Below are 17,504 nucleotides of genomic sequence, written 5' to 3'. Positions count from 1 at the left end.
ACTGTGTTCTCAGGCTCATGATTACTGTATATGTGTCAGTGCAGTAATGTTTAAGATAAGATAACATGTTCCTTTATTGATCCGTCTTGGGAGAAATTTGCAGATAACACAGCAGGACAGAGGGAAGTATGTAGCAGCACAAGAGTAAGTCTAAACGAATATAGACAATAATAAAGAGATATTGGAAGAATATAGTAATAATGTGAATATACGTGTATAATAAAAACTATTAGAATGAAGATAAACATACTATATACAGTAACTGTCCTTGTATGTATATAACTTGTGCAATGTATGTGCTTGTGCAAATGTGCAATGTTCAGGGTTCCTGAGATAATAAATATCAACAGAACAAAAAATCAATTAGTCTTTTTGATATGAAGTGTAAGGTTGAGTGGAGAAAAGGATTCATTTTGAATAATTAAATTAAATTAAAACATTTTCTCTTTTCAAAAAGTAATAGCTAGTTCTTTTTGTTTACAAGCTTCAAACCAGTAATGCAATCAATGCTTTTCATGCTCACTGAATTTGAAGGCTCTGGACATTCGTTTGTTTTATGAGCTGTAGTCAAAGTAGAGTTCAGTCGACTTCATGCTTTGGTTTCTCTGTTGCCCATGTTACTGCATCTGTAACGTTGTCGTTTATGTTCCTTTCAAATGCCTCTCCTACCTGTAACACAGTACAGTACAGCATTGAGCGCTAAATGGTTTAAATTCTCAATATAACGGTTAATACAACATACGTGGAAATGATGTAGTATCAAGCCTATGCTGCTTAGTTAACTAGGGAACTAAACACTTGTACCTGGTTAAATCTCATGCGTAATGATGCAGTTCATATTAAATAATATGCTACACTGACTCAGCCATGGACTACATAATACTGTCAATACAGCTGGCTAAAACAAATAAGTGCTGGCTGTGTAATGTCAGCGGTGCGGCCTGGCTCTTTGTTGGGCCTTCTGCTCTGGTCCTGCTGGAGATGGGCGGGGCCTGTGTCCCTTCTCTCTTCCCCCAGTCCCCTCCTCGGAAGTAGACGCACCAGTCTATATTCCGTTTTTATTTTTATACATTTTTTACAACAATCCCTTTTCCCCAACACTTAGCACCATGGACGCCAAGATGGACGACTAAACCGAAAAACGGGTCCCCGATTTCACCCCTTTATTTATCCTTGAACTGAGAGGACCGGATGAAATCCAACTGTGGTTTTCTCCGCTTCGCAGGGGAGGTAAGGCTTTGGGCTACGACTACTTGCTGGACCTGAGTTACCCCTTTAAATGTCCCTGCTTCATAGTTGGCGAAGGCTTTGCTGTAAATGCGCTTCAGCTCATTTTATATGTCTAAGGAGAGCTTAGTGACCATGGTTTTCAACATATATTTCCAACTAAATACCAGTTTTGTGCGTGTCAGTTTGTGCGCGACGTCAGGTCGGCTAGCCAGTTGCTAGCGACTGCAGCTTGTCTAATTAGCTCCGTTCACAGTAGTAGTCGTATTCAGGATGATAATGGAAGGAAACGGTTGGGTATGCACCTGCTTCGGGAGGCCCGGTGGTTCCCAATGAGACCTCCCGAAGGAGGTGTGGGGTATGCCCCAACGAAAAAAGAATTTGGATTTCGTTGTCACTCTTCGGAATTTAACTTCAGTGAGCTGGGCTATTATGTAACTTTGTGTTGAATGATGTTACAACAGGCACAGAGGTTATTCTCAAAGAAATGGGTAACCTTACATTACCACGGTGTGTTCCGGGTCTGTTTGAAACAAAGTGGGGACTGATCATTTGACTTATGCAATGCCCTGAATAAATAAACACGACTTCAGACATTTGATATTGTGTCATATTTGATATTCATATCACTGATAATGAATTCGGTCAGCTTTACAGTGTCTTTGATTATTAACAGGATAGGAGAGCAGGAAAAAAAGATGTTTCCAACACAAATTTCTGTTTATTATTTACATTTTTTGCTCTAGGGATGGAGGGTATCAATGTTATATCCGAGTATGGTATTCCCAGCGTCCATATATCATCCACATATATCCTGTTATACATAATGTCTGTGAAATCTAATGAGAACGGTGATAAGAATGTCTTGTTTTAACCCCTTAGTTCTCTAAAAAAATTTTTTTTTTTTCAAAAACTGTGATGAGGGGTGGCAAATACTGCCTCATCATGAGCCAAAAAGGTTTCCTCCATTAAATGCTGTCCATCCTGCACATCTTAGACTGCACTCCTCTGTTGCTCGCAACACCCACTGTTGTAATAGCATAAAAAATTTGCTCTATTGCAAAAAGTGAGAACATTCAACCCCTTTGCCCCCTCGGGTACCAAACTGTGAGCACAAATCATTAGGATTCAAGAGAAAAAAAAAAAAAATTCATCTTGTGTAGTCATCAAGTTATGTCAACCTACACTGTCACATTACATTCATTGTTAAGTATAAATGAAACTCACCTGTTTTCCGATGGGTTTTATATGCGAGTTGCAGTTTGTAGTGTTCCGATGTGCTGTGTCCATGTGCAGGTAGCTGTATCCAGTGGGGAGGTAGGCTCAACCAGGGGAGGAAAGAATGAAGTTCCACGAACCCTGGGGAAGCCAGAGGCTGTCTTTTCTTCTAGAAAAGGCAGCTTCTAGGGAAGCCAAGATGTGGAGGAACTACGTGCCAAAGAAGCCCTCCTCACAGGTGAGGACTTTATTCCGGTGTTCCCATTTCATTGAATATATCAGCAGTGAGAAAAACATGTTGACGCGCTACAGTTTGGGGATCTGGAGTCTACCCTCATACAATTGCATCCATACTGCAGCAGTCTCAGGTTTTTCATTTAGAAGTTTAGTGTATGTTGTCCACAGTGTGATGTCACAGCCTGTTTCTAGCTGCGTTCACATCTGTAAAAGTTTCAGTGATTTAAAAAAAGTAGACTAACCATAGAGGATGAGTTGGTCTGTACAGAGCTGTGTTGTGATCATGACAGGCTTATTTTCCTTGTAATGATCACAAAGTATTTATTTCTCAGTCAGAAGTTGAAGCAATGAATGAGGTTGACGTGGCTTTTGAAACCGAATTTCTAAAAGAAGATGCAATAGTATAGTATCCGCTGCCGTACAGAGTAGGTTCATTCCCCAAGTCGTGAGAATTTTCCAAATTAGATGTAGCAGGACTCAAATATTTTGTTTTTTAAATCCTTCTGATTTAGAAAATCTAAATGAATCTACCTTTACCAATAACCATTAAAATGGAATGAGCTACAGTTTTAGTCGAAGTACTGAATGAATTGATCAGTTTAAGAACCCTTTCACATATGAACTCTGGACAGTATTCACAGAAACATATCAGGATATTATCCACATTTAGTTGTTCAAAAATGCACAACACAACGCATGTCTTGCTGTGGCTTTGAATAAGTGTTTCAGCTAATTTAACCAGCACTAAGATCATCAAGGTCATCAACATGCCCATTTGCTTGCTGTGAATTCGCTCTGGACAATTGTTTGCGCTATTCACACATGTGGCTCCCCCAGACTTAGGACTATGAAGCTTGCAGGGTAAAGTCCAGAACAAGTAATGCAGACATTTATGTTCGCACAAACAGCTCCTCCGGATAAACTTTGGATAAATCTAGAGTTACAATGCATGCGGGAAAGGGGCTTCAGTATAACTGCTGGATGAGGCTGAAGCCTTTTTTTAAGTTTGGAACCTAATTTTTATTTTGTACACATCTATTTATGTCACTAGCCTTTGTGTGGACAGAATAGCATCAGTTTTTGGATAATATCAAGACTCTAGGTGCCAAGTCCTTAAAGGAACTGGAGAGTCAATTAGGTGTAAGTGATTGAAGGTGCTTAAAGATTTAGTTTTAGGAATTAATTCAAATTTTTGAAAATTAATGACACAAATTGACTTCTTTTGAACCAGGTTATGCAGTTTCACCAGCTTGGAGAGCTTATTTTTAGATTTATATAGAAACTATTATTAGAGTCAACCTGTAATGTAGTTTTTCTTTGCAGTATGTAGTCTGTTCACAGCTGAGATGTGTCAGACATGACAGTAGATAGCATATCATCTTGAAGAAGTGATGTATCAGAAACGCAGTGAGTCACTGAGCAAAGATTCAACTGACAGACGTTTTGCTTCGTCACATCACCAGACTCAGCTGGTCTCACCCAGTCTACCCATCTCAACTCACGTACTTGAATGATGTCACAAATGTTTAGTTTTATCACACCCTAAACTGGTCTCACCCAGTTGAGGGCGCGTCCTGACATGATGTCAGATACCTGTGAAGTTACTTCAAACCCTGAATCATTCAGCACTTCTTTAGCACACGAGTTATTTTAATCCGTTTGGTGTTGAAGAACTGGACTGACCTCAACCCCATGCAACACCTTTTAAGATTAACTGGGAACCCAGCTGTGTGCCAGACCTGAACACCTCAATAACATCAGTAGACCTCACTAATAGTGCTGTGGCTAAACAGGATTAAATCCTTGTAGCCAGGTATGAGCATCAAGTGGCTGTTTTAGCAACACATCAGTGACCATGGTTTTGGAGTGCAATGTTCATGTACTCATACCATTGGTTAGATGAAGTAAGAGCATCATGTGGCAAGTGATTATCATTGAGCTTTAAAAACTCAACATCAGTTATAGTACTAGTTTCACACATACATATATGGGGCTTTCATTCAGCTTAATAAAGGCAATGATAATCAAGTTTATTTGTCACATGCAGTCATAGAATAGAATCACAATATAACTAAATCCTGCCATTTCCTTCAATGTAGGCTGTGACTTCAAGATCCCAGTGGCCTAAGAATAGAAGTTCTACTTATACAGTATAGCTGTTCCCTATAGTGGACATCTAAGTGAAGATTGAAATGGTTGCACTTAGTCCTTCTTATAGTCGAATACATTGAAAGATACCTAATCAAAAGTGCCTTTTATTTGGTTTCTGTCTCAATTTTGCCATGGAACAAATATATTTGTTCCAATTCTAGAAGTAATAATGTCTAGCATCTTGCAATATTTCTCTCAGTGGTTGACAATAATGAAGTTGAGCTTCATCCTGTATCTCCCCTCATAAGCACTGTGGTATCTACCTGCATATTTTCCTGTGGGGGACTTACTGCAGTGGCCTCCTTAATGTCCAATGAAGTAGTAATTGTGGCCTCATCTAATCAAGCTAATCATGCCAATGGAGCAAATCTAAGCTGATCTGTATATAGGAAGCCCGCAGTGCTTCAGTTACAGCAATGGATAAACCAAAAGGCATAGAATAAGATTTGTGTGTGAATTTGTCTTTATTTTTTCAGTTATTTAACTCAAACATACAGCGTGTGTCCACTTCGTGCTTTTTACTTTTTCCTCCTCTGTTCTGTTTATGTTGGTGCCACTGTTGCAGCTACCTGCAATGTGTGTGTTGATGAACAGGTGATCTATATGTGTCCTTTCAACTTAAATTGAATTAGCAGTGGGATAATCTCTGATTGTTAATCTAGATCTCTTGCTGCTGAGTCATTACCACATGTTCATGTCTCTGCTAGTTAAATCTGACCAATGCATAGAAATCAGCCTCCTGTTGTCCATCTGTTGTTGTCTGGTTTTGGATCCCAAAGTGTGTTTGGGTTAGCTAATTAGGGAAACCTCTGCTCTCCATCCAAGAATTACTTTTTGTTATTTTTCATTTTCATATTCAAATTGAAACACATCATGGAGGAACACCAGAGGAGTAAACTAAACAAACAGGTTGATGTGGCTTGGAAACCACGGTCGATGTGGGCCAATAAAGCCTAATGAGATGCTGGATATATACTTCTCACAATTAGTAAGGGATATGGCGATATGGGCATGTGCATGAATATGCAATGAAAGTCATTTGAAATGTGTTGCGTTATTTTTGGGGACCAAAAATATTAACAAAATACAAATTCTTTGCTTTTTGAACACATTAAACAATCAAGTGAAACCGTAATATATCTCAATATCCATAACTAATTTTGAGTAGTGTATATTGAGATATACAAATAAACTCAGCTTCTTTGTTAAAATAGCAGAACTTATCAGACCCTAACATTTGTTATTTGCATGTGTTTCAGTACCAAAGATTGGTTGTACCATGTCAATAAACTTTCTTTGTATGTTGTCTGACTCAGGAGTTATGAAAATCAGAACCCTAACCCTAATTTTTTGCTACTGGTATGGCCATCATTTCAAGCAGCCAGATGAACCCCATGGACCATTAGTGGACCGTTAGCTGATATCAATGTGAAAAATTCTTAACCAGACACCACAAGGGTCCTAAAAACAACAAAAATGTCATGTGGGTATATGAAAACCTATTTCTCCTGCTAGGTTATGTCTAGTCCCTGGACCAGCCTATGTATACTTTTGTGCTGATACTGAAGGGCCCAATAAAAGGCTGTAAATGGTGGCATTGGAACAGTTCTGACAGATCAGTGCCTTTGGCCAAGTTAACATCATGTAAACTGTTGAGGGCAAGGAGCCAGTCACTCCCCACAGAGACATTTAAACAATGGTAGTGTTGCTGGGTAAAATACACTGCAGATATAATGTTTGCCTTGGTTAAATTAAATCTTTCAATGGTCATTTGACGGTTGTTATTGCTTTCTCTATCAAAGACATAAGACATACAGGCTGCTGATCAGCATGAGAAAAGTATCTGACTTCAAATGGTACCTGGTTAACCAGTAAAAAAGACTTGTGCTGCATTCCAGACAACTCAGAACTCAGAAATTTCCAACCTCCTACTACTTTGGCTGATAGACCTAGACAACAACATCCAACTTTTTGACAGATATAATTCTGTCCAAAGTATCTGGATTACCTTCTTTCAGTTTCTTGGTGGCTTCATGTGGAGAGTGTCGCATAAGAGATCTTTTTCCTGAGAAACTTCCACAACAGCAACGGTCCTAGTTCCCCCAAACCAGCAGCTGACTCATGCGACAGGATGTTAGGCTGTACCCAGATGGAGAGCTGCTGAACTCCAATGTTGTCAGTGTCAGACAGTGAACAGAACAAACAGACAGACCTCTGAACCTGTGGAGAGGGCAGACTCAGAACACTCAAAGGAATCTTTGCCAATCTCTTTGGGTGAGGAATGAGGATACTGAGGAAGATGTAAAGCTCTGCGGGGACCAAGCACTAGGGAGTAGTGCTGACTGATAAATTGTATTTAATCGTCATCGTGAAATGTACATTTGAAAAAAAATTATTTGCATGCCTCACGCCCTGCACACATGGGCTATGTATTCACATCATTTGGCTAATCAAATGCAGCCCAAGGTATCCATCATCTACCATCAGATTAACAGTATTCATATGGAAATTATAAGTTATCAGTGAACCTATTAAAGCTGAAAGGCACAGAAACTTTATAGCAAATATGAAGACTTCAGTATTTGTTTACATATCTCAAGTTCTGTTGCACTTTGCAGTATTGAACAATGTTTTTACATATTGCAGCCTTTGCCTATATTGAGCAGGCCTTCTAGACTGCTGCTGGTTTACACATCTCTACTCAGTGTTATGTTGAGGTCTGGGAAAGTGATAGTGGACTGGCACAAATGGGTGGTTGTGTCCAAGGCAAGTGTTGTCTATGCTCCAGTTACCCTTAACTTGTAAGGCAGACTGCCAGGACTACATGTCTCTTTAGGATCCCCCCCGAATGAGCTGAAGGAAGTTTCTTAGGAGTGTCTAGACTACTTAGCTTAGCCTCCTGTTGCTGTGACTTGAAGAAGCTGTAGAAAGTGGAAGTTACTGATAGATTCTGTCTTTTTTGTTCAGTAGTGGAAATTGGCTGGATCTAGGCCACTTGTTTTTAGTTTGGCCAGCTAAGACCTGAGAACCTGAACGGTGTCAAGTTGCAGATTGGTTGGCTCACAGGGACAGTTGGACTGTGACCTTTGACTCCTGCTGCTAGTCCAGTGTTATGCATTCCCACTCACTTAGCCAGGGAGTTTAGTTCCAAGACAAATCAGAAATAGAAACATTTTTTAGTGTTGAAGTTGAAATTTCAAGAAATCATGATTTAACATGCTTTTACTGTATGGCCAGGAAACTGATACCATCATTGACCAGTTTTACCAGGGTTTGTGAGTTTTCCTGTGTCAGCATAAATTCTGACATGTAACCAACAATTATTTGAAGGGTCTGTTGTTTAGTAAAGCTATAGCTGGTTGGTAGAATAGTAAAAGCATCATGTAATTTGGTGTTATGGTTGTTTTGGGGAATACTAACTATCATCTATATGAAACCACTTTTACCCACAAATGAACATATTCAAGTCATAGTTGACCCATTCATACCAGACTGCTAATCCTTTGAGAGTGACGTGTGGGCATTACAGCCCTTCTGGAAACGTGCCATTGTTGAGCTCTGCAAATGTCATTTGCTTTAAGCAACACATGTGACATTCCCACTCACCTCAGTTAATATGAGAATGATGTCTTCGTGCAGAGATTCCAAAACAAGATCTATCTGTGAGGAGTGACGCAATGATTAATGAACTAATATTTTGACAGGAAAAAAAAACAAACTATTTTTGTCATCAATTAATAATTTATGACAATTCCAAAGCAAAAATGCCTAGCATTTGATGGCTCCAGCCTCTCAAAGGTGTGAACATCCTGTTCTTTTTCTTGTCTTATATTGTAGCCAATTGAATAGTTTGGGGTCTTTGGCTGTTTATTGCAGAAAACAAGACAGCTGCTGACATCACCTTGGGTTTTAGGAAATTGTGATGCATTTTCAGGTGTTTTCTGATGTTTTATGGACTTGTGATTACTTTTTTACTTTTTCTTTTTATCACTTATCAAGAAAATATGTGATAGGTCAGTCATTAATGAATAAGTCTTTGGCTGTAGCCCTACTACCTGCATGGCTAGATATCACAAAGAGGAGTTGTCAGAGAGTCAGTTGTCACAAAGAGGAGTTGTCAGAGAGTCAGTTGTCTTGTTTAAAAGGTATGAAAGCTATTAAACTTATTTGCTCTCCTCATCAATGTTTATGCAACAGCTGACACAACTATCTGTTTAGTCTCTGTCGAATTGAGCAGAGCATAGTTTATGACTGTAAAACAGCAACTATATACGATAAGGTTATTTTACAGCAGGATTTCCACTGTTACTCTATAATAAAATCTGCATATGTCGTAGAAACCTGTGTTTGAACTCTTATTACAAAGTTAAATTGTATCTGTGGTATGTTAAACCCAGATCTGATGACACATGTTGGGATGCAAGGTTTTCCCTGCTCCTGGGTTAAGATTAAAAAAATAGCCCAACATACTGAAACTAAAAGCTTGCACATGCTATGAAACACCCCTCATACAGTTTAACATGAATATTGAAGAGGTGACATCAGCAGGTGTGTTATTTCCGTGTAACAGATGGAATTCCTGTTATGTTTTTGGATCAGGTTTTGTCCAGTTGTCAGGCTGATTTAGGTTGATCCTGTTTGTTCTTTAAGTGTAAGTATGTCAGTTACAAAGGCCTCACTAGGTATCTCAAACTAGGTGATTCAGTAGAATAGGTAAGTTGTGTCAAAATGTTTGGCCCTGTGGTGGAAACCAGGCCAAGTGTTGCCCCTAGATAACCTTGCTGTATTAAACGGAGAAAGGCCAAACATTCTTTGATATCAGCTTTTCAAAATAGAATACATGCTGCTTTTCTTGTCATATGTCATAGCAAACTGCTGCAAAAAGATACCAATACCTGGGATGTTTCTAGGGATGCAATATCTTGAGAGAACGAACGGTTTAGTCTTGATCATGAGAAAAGATTCTTGCCTCAATATAACAAATAACTACTCTGTGATCTTCTGTGGTAACTGTCAATTGCAGAATATTCCTTTCATTTTTATAACATGGACAAGACCAAATGTTTCAGTAGTTGTTTGTTGTTTGTTGTAGGATACAGACATCTCCCCTGCCCAGCGGGACGAGGCTGTGCGCTGGTTGACGGAGCTCCATGGCAGACTGCAGCTGTACCCAGAGACCCTGGTGTTAGCTGTTAGTATCCTGGACCGCTTTCTAGCTCCCATCAAGGTAAAACTACAAATATCACCAGTACTGCTTTAATACAAAGGTTTCTTTGAGCAGAATTACCAAATAGAGCTGCCTATATTCATTATCAACACAATAGAAAATATTAGCTCTGTCTCCGCTTTTAATTCAAAACAGAACCCCTCAAACTAGACTTTAGTTTGCTGGTAGTTTGGTTTGTTTCAGGAGGTGATTGCTTGATAGCTTTTTCTTGATAGCTTCACTACTTCACAATATGATGACAAGGCTTTTCTAACAGCTGTCTGCAAGGTGACTGCCTGAGTTTACACAGGCACGGGAACTGTCACTTCTAAATGTCGTAGATTAGGACGTCACACCAAACAGACAGGAAGTTGATGTTTTTATCTTGGAAACAAAATCTTCTAGGATTATAAGGAGCTGGACTGCGTGTATTTCTGATATGAAATAGAGAGAGGTTTCAAACCTAATTTTTGTGATCTTTGCTATTTGATAAGTAGAGAACAGACCGCTGACACATGTTTTCTGCTTCCTTTTTTTTGGTTCAGTCCATTACCACTAAAACGCTGATTCATGCTTTCAGTAGTCTGAAACAAATAGTGCTGTAGGCATTATTGATAACCAGTGCTGTTGAAATGGATATTGATCAGTGCAGCTTGATACAAACAAAGCTCAAGGAACTAATTAGAATTATCTTTGTGACTTTAATTTAGTTATCTTTATCTGAATCTTTATCTGAACCTATTAACTGTTCTTTCTTGTTTCTGCAACATGACTCAGTAACTTCCATAAGTATACACATGCTTGGTTCAGTGTGGACAAACAAAGGCAGCATAAAGTCGAGCCTTTGTTGCAGCAATGATGCCTGAATTTGTTAATTGTTAAAACGAGAATCCTTTGAAGGAGTCCGACATATGCATGATACCACTAGACATTTCTCTCAGAAGACATTATGATTTATCATATCAGGAGAAACAAAAGTGTAGCCAATAACCTGAACAATGGCTGAGTTCCAGTTATTGTCCCACTATGCCCTGTCACTCAGTGAGCATGCACAAGGACCCTTGAAATGGCTAGCCTAAATGGACTTTAGCCATTGTTAATGTTTTAGTAACATCTATGCTTTTCCTGCTACAACATGATAAAATGTCTGCTGGAAAAAGTTTAATTAGTGCCTGTTTGTAGAAGGAGGATAATCTTTATTACATACACTCAGACAATGTACAACATAGTGAAACTGGTGTACATGGGCACAATCCTGAGAAGAGCTGTAATCAGGTCATATAAGTGAACACTCCTATATTGGTGCACAGGGGCATTAAGGACAAAGTGTGCTCTGCCTCTTCATCCACCAGCTATAGTGGAAATGTTCTACCCAGAACAACAACATAAAACATCATATTTTGTCCACCAAACTTGACGTCAGATTGAAGTCAGCACTCCGTTGTAAAACTGTCTAAATTAAACAAATATTGATTTACTGATTGATGGACTTGTCTGTCTTCAGGCCCGTCCAAAGTACCTGCGCTGCATCGCCATTGCTTCCTTCTTCCTGGCTGCTAAGACCTGTGAAGAGGACGAGGTGAACGCAAACAACACATCACACACACACACCACTATTAAATATTTTTCTGCAGCAAAGAGTGTTCACTGTTAAGATATGTGGAGTTCATCGCCCTGGGGCATTTCAGTTAACTGTGTGTGTGTGTGTGTGTGTGTGTGTGTGTGTGTGTGTGTGTGTCTGTCTGTCTGTCTGTCTGTCTGTCTGTCTGTCTGTCTCAGCGTGTGCCCTCACTGAAGGAGCTGGCTGTCTCTAGCAGCTGTGGCTGTTCTCCGTCAGAGATCTTGAGGATGGAGAGGATCATCCTGGACAAACTGAACTGGGATCTGCACACTGCCACAGCACTGGACTTCCTGCACATCGTAAGTCTGTCTCATATACACATGCACTGTCAATTTGTCTAACAAGATCTGCACTACATTTCAGGGCCCTGCAAAGTTTTAAGTTTGTTAAATGGCTTATTTGTTGAATACTCAAACACAGGGTCTGTCATCATTACGTTGCTGATCACTGGAAATATTTATCCAAACAGCGTGTTTGTAGATCTCTAATCAGTGACCCCTTGTGGCAATAAGCGTTACTGTCTGTCCTCCTACAGTTTTTGTTTTTGTAAGTCTTTCTCACTGAGAATTCAGAACTTTGCTCAGTTCATATCATGGATTTTCTCCCCTCAAAAAATTGAAATTGATTTTTTTTTGCTGTATAATTTAATTTGTACTTGTGATAACAGCAGACCACATCCAAGGACTTTATCATCTCCTAAACAAATAAAATGTTGAGGAAAAAATGGATGTGCTGATTCACAACTTTGATTAGCTGCTTTCAGTCTAGTCAGGTTTGTCTGGTTTGGTTCAGGATTTCATTCTGCCTCAATTCTGACATTTTCAAAAAGTGGAACAAAACATGTATTACTTTTAAAATAACTTACAAATGTCATTCTTCACCAGGCATCTAAATGTTTGAATTGGTGACTCATAATGATAAGTTTCTCCCCCTCCTCTTCTGCTCACTCTCCCATAGTTCCATGCGATGGTGCTGTCGTGTCGTTCTGGGTTTTTGGACTCCATGTTGGGACTGAACCGCTCTCAGCATCTTGCCCTGCTCACACGCCGACTCTACAACTGTCTGGCCGACCACACACTTATACAGGTATGCACACACACACGCACGATTTACTCTGCACAATAAATGTTTCTTCTCCTCTTTGGTTATGTCACAGTGGTCAATTGTAACATGCACTGTTTTTTTTTAACACCAAGGCAAGTCACCCTCTGAGTTGCAGATCATAGGTCTTGACTTGTCACATGTCTGAAGTTTGTTCCCCTTGTGTTCCTTGTAGCTCAGAGGATCCATGCTGGCCTTGGCCCTCATCACCCTGGAGCTGGAGACCTGTTGTCCTGACTGGCTGGCTCTTACCATCGACCTGCTGAGGAAGGCACAGGTACTAGACCCACCCTGTTTTATTATCTGTGGCATTTTGTGGCCAGTCAGAAGCTCTGAATGCTCAGTGTAGATCATGTAACCAAAGCAAACAGGGGACAGTGTTGATGGAAGAGCAACAGAATGCTAAGATTGTGCTTCTGTGAAAACTAGAGCAAAGAGGAAACTCCATTCAAGTTTAACTTAGGTCTGACAAAATTATAATACACAACTTGAAGCTAGTGAACAAGGATGTTGGGAAAGGACAAACACAGAAAACACAGGGCAAGGGGAGTGAAGCAGAAAGTGCTAAACATGAGGCCTCAGTGCAGCACAGGGGAAAGATGAGATATGGAGAAATTGTCAGAGAGCGTAAGCAGAAATTAATTCAACTATTTTTTATTGAGGAGCAAAAATACAGAAACCTTCAAGTTTCCTTATTTGGCATCTTACCCCTGGCCCTGTGTAGTGCTCCAGCATTTTCTGTCTATGGCTGTAATGAATGCTGCAGCTGCCAGACAATATATGTCTTGCTCACTTGCTGTATCCATCTCCTTTCTCCCGTCTTTCTCTTTCTCGTCCTTCTCTCCTCCTCTACCTCTCTTTCTCTCTCTCTCAGATCGACAGCTCTGAGTTGATTCGGAGTCGAGAGCGAGTGGCCCGTAGTCTGTCCACACTGAGAGCTTCCCTGCCTCCAAACACTGTCTACATCTACCAACCCCTGCAGAGCCAAACCACTGTGCAGCAGGACCCCACACTCCCTTCCTGCACGTTGGGTATGTTCAATGGGGAAGTCATGGAGTCCTGTTGCATCTGTAAAAAATATTGTATGAAACCTTTTGTGGCTCCAGAGAGATGTGATGTTCGAAAGAAGTGAGCATTCCCCTGTAGCCCACTACTCATCTCTTCTCGAGGCTACATTAGCCGCTGCTAGCTTTAAACACCAGAATCTCTGAGACAGACTCTGAGTAGTCAAGCTGCATTGTGGGGAATGTAGGAATAAGGTTTTTTCAAGGAAGAATGCATGCTGCATGTTGTTTGTTTGTTTATTGTTTGCATGCTGACTTTTACTAGAGAACTAGTGTGGTGGTACTAGTACTGGTAGTAAAGTACTTTTGTAATTTCTTAATTTCCAGGGATCATCACTTCTACCACCGAGTCTTCCAGGGACCACACCTTCGTCACCACCAGCCCTGCCCAGCCACAGACATCTGCTGGAGTGGAGGAGGAGAGCCAGCAGCCCTGGAGCTCCGTCTCTACCAACAGCAACATCCACGCTCTACTCTCTCCACCCAAACACCTCCGCCATCTTAACCACCTGCAGAAGGTCACACTGCGTTTCAAGGCCTCCACCAAGCGCAAGGTAACACTATCTGTCTTTTTAAAAAATGGCAAAAACTTTGTGTTGTAATCAATTAAATGATTAGTCAGTCAACGTATTATTTTTTAAACCTTTCGGCTTTTGAATTCTAAATGTGTGCCAATTCTTATTCATTTTTCTTGAGCTGTTATCGACCAAATAATTTTTATCCTGGGGACTTACTGATAAAGGAAACAGTTGTTATTGTCAGCTCTAGACCGGAGTCACTAAATACAGTAAGTCTGCCGGTGTGTTCAGGTGGAGGAGATGGAGGTGGACGATTTCTACGACGGCATCAAACGCCTCTACAATGAAGACGTCACCACCACCACTGTCCAGGAGGGGGCAGCAGGTGGAGGAGGAGGAGGAGGAGGAGGTCTGGGTGTCTGCAGTGTCCTGTTGTCCCAACAGGAAGGCAGCTCAACCCCCTGCCCGCCTCTGCAGCCAGTCAGTGCCTCCTAGAGACCAAATAGGAACCTGTTTACCAAAACCACCTTTACACTGAACCCATCTTCCTGTTTCACTGTCAAAATGAACTCATCAGATCAAAGTTTTCAAACTACATTCAGTCTTTTAGATCAAATGGTGACATTAAGGCTGCTCTTTTGGTAAAAGTGATGGGCACCTCCCTCAGCAACAGGCAACAGAGTCAGAGAAAGAGAAATATTTAATTCAGTGTTTCCATCTGCATAAAGAAGCAATATACAGGCAGCTCCTCAGGAAATGTTGCCCATCAGAGTTGCCAGAAAATATTCTGTTACATCACTGATTTTGACAAAAAACAACAAAAATACTGATGATGGTATGATACAGATAAAGCAGTGTTACAGATGGTTTTTGTGGTTAAGATGGTTTTGGTTTCAGAACAAATGACCCCAGCGTGACCCTTAACTGTTCAGCTGACCTGAGTCAGTTCCCATCATCCCCTGCAGCTGGAAAACAGAGCCCAAAAAAATTAAAACATTAAAAAAATTAAAAACGTGCTGCTACTATCTTATTAATTATTATATTTGTTGAACACAAATACAGTATTACAAAAGTAAAAAAAAAAATTATAAATAGAAAAGCTACCTGAAAAAAACCTAGAATTGACTTCTCTAGCCCTGTGTCTCGCTCTCTGTCCTGCTGTGGAAGATTTTTGAAACCGTGATCGTTTGTCAACTTATATTTGTTGTTCACCTCTTTTACTCTTTTCTCTCATTTCATATATTTATGTTGTCATTCTGTCTGTTCCCTTTTCCTTCCTCACTCTGCATGTTTTCATCTCTTTTTATAACATCTTCATAGAGTCTAAAATCAAATGTATGAATGTTTCTGCATAGATGATTCTCTGTATTACTCGCCCAGATAGAAAAAAGTTGTTTTTTTAGTGAAGTGCAATTTGATTGTTGATAAGATGTTAATTTAAAGATCGCTCCTATCAATCCCTGTTTCCCCTTTCCTCTCAGCTTGTTGTGGTGGCTTGACTGAATGAAAGTTTCCCAGGTTGGTCTCTTCGCCCACAAACTACAAGACGTCTCTTTGACGTCACCCGAGTAATCTGGTTTCCCTCTGCAGGCGTCTTGGCTTTCAAATGATCATTTTATTGATTGTTTTGGAGCTGAGGTCCTTTTGAGACAACAAATTATTGGTTACAAAAGCAGCTGTCAGTGGGTGAAGTTAACCACAGTCTGTTACCGTACCTCCCACCCACTCTCTGAGGGACCTACAGTAGTTGTAGTCCAATCAGGGTGCTGCAATTCAACATGATGTAACTTGGTTAATTAAATGTAACTTATATGCTCTCATCTAAAACCTCAAAGTCTTGGTCATGAGGACTTTTTGCTAGAGGGAACTATAACTGTGGTTTACAGGCTCAACTCTAATAGAAAAAAAAAAACCCGCAACCTTGACCCAAATAAAAACATTTTTAAATTTAAAGCTAAGAGACAGAAATGTGGTTTTTGGTATCTGAACTTTAGAAGGGAGACAAGCGACAATCTTCACTTTGAAATCTAAAACAACATGTTCTGTTTTTATCTCTTGAAGTTTTGTTTAATATATTTTTATTCCTGCAAAAAGCTCTGTTGTTCCTGCTGTAGGAGCTGCTGGTGGCTGCTCCAGGTCCCTGAACACACCGTGGCACCGATAAATAAAGAGTATGAAAACCGTGTAAGCTTATTGTCCTCATTTTATCATACAAAATCATTCATGTCATACATTTGAATCTTATCCAACATAATACAGTTTTTGTTTCTAGACAAATGTTCTAATTCATGAAAGTTACACAATGGGACAAAACTTAGTCTCTGATTTAATTTGTTAAAGTTAAATGCAAAAGTTTGAGAACCACTGACTGAAATCTAATAAAATGTTTTGGCTCCAGTGACATCCATTCATGTGGGTTTCTGAGATTTCTGCCTCTATGGAGATAAATAGATTTAAAAAATGACATTTGGAAGCAGAAACAGTATCCCTCTCAATCTGAACCTCACAGTTTAGTAGTAAATGACTCTTCCCATCATTTTAGAAATATAACTCCACTGATGCAAGACAGCATGCATTTCAGGCTACTCTAACAGGGCACCTAAGAGTGGTGCTCGTGCCCGGGTCAAAATGATCTCTGACCTGAGAAGGGCACAAGATGAAAAGTCATCGAGTCATTGCAGTTCATCATGACGGAAACCTGGCAATAAGTCCCAGTAGTCACTCAAAATCACAAATGTGAACCTCATGGTGGAGCAAAAAGAAAAGTCAGGGCTTCACCAGAGTTGTAAGTGTGTGTGATCTGAGGTAGATGGATGTTTGTGCAAAATTCCAAAGAAATCAATCCTAAAGATTTTAAAATGTCAGTCCAGATCAAAGTGGTAGACTGACAGACTGAGTCCATCCCTCCAGCAAAGCCAAAAATCACACATTTCTTTGTCAATGGAATGATCTGTTTTGCAGCGTGTATGAACATCAATCTCACTGACTGCATATCGAGACCTCAGGTTTTCTAACTAACTGCAGCAGACTGAGGCTTTCTTCAAGTTGGTCATTTGATGGGGGACAAACACACTATGGCTGCTTTTAGTTCACTCTAAATACAACACAGAAATAATTGTGAATCACAGGCTGAAGCTTCCTAAATATACGCAATGGTATAT

At 40.0% G+C, this 17,504-nt stretch overlaps 1 protein-coding gene across 1 annotated transcript; it reads left to right on the top strand.

Annotated features, from left to right (window-relative positions):
- The first annotated feature begins 988 nt into the window (after positions 1-988).
- Positions 989-16,528, top strand: ccni (cyclin I). Its single transcript, XM_037117540.1, has 10 exons — positions 989-1,230; positions 2,524-2,683; positions 9,926-10,060; positions 11,544-11,618; positions 11,819-11,959; positions 12,618-12,746; positions 12,937-13,038; positions 13,636-13,792; positions 14,153-14,379; positions 14,635-16,528. Exons 2-10 carry the CDS (start codon positions 2,570-2,572, stop codon positions 14,836-14,838), a joined length of 1,284 nt encoding a protein of 427 aa, XP_036973435.1. The 5' UTR covers positions 989-1,230; positions 2,524-2,569; the 3' UTR covers positions 14,839-16,528.
- Positions 16,529-17,504: the final 976 nt, after the last annotated feature.

The sequence above is a fragment of the Acanthopagrus latus genome, chromosome 12 (assembly GCF_904848185.1).
Source record: "Acanthopagrus latus isolate v.2019 chromosome 12, fAcaLat1.1, whole genome shotgun sequence".
Taxonomy (NCBI): domain Eukaryota; kingdom Metazoa; phylum Chordata; class Actinopteri; order Spariformes; family Sparidae; genus Acanthopagrus; species Acanthopagrus latus.
The sequence above is the reverse complement of the archived record's forward strand: the minus strand, read 5'-3'. Positions and strand labels throughout refer to the sequence as shown.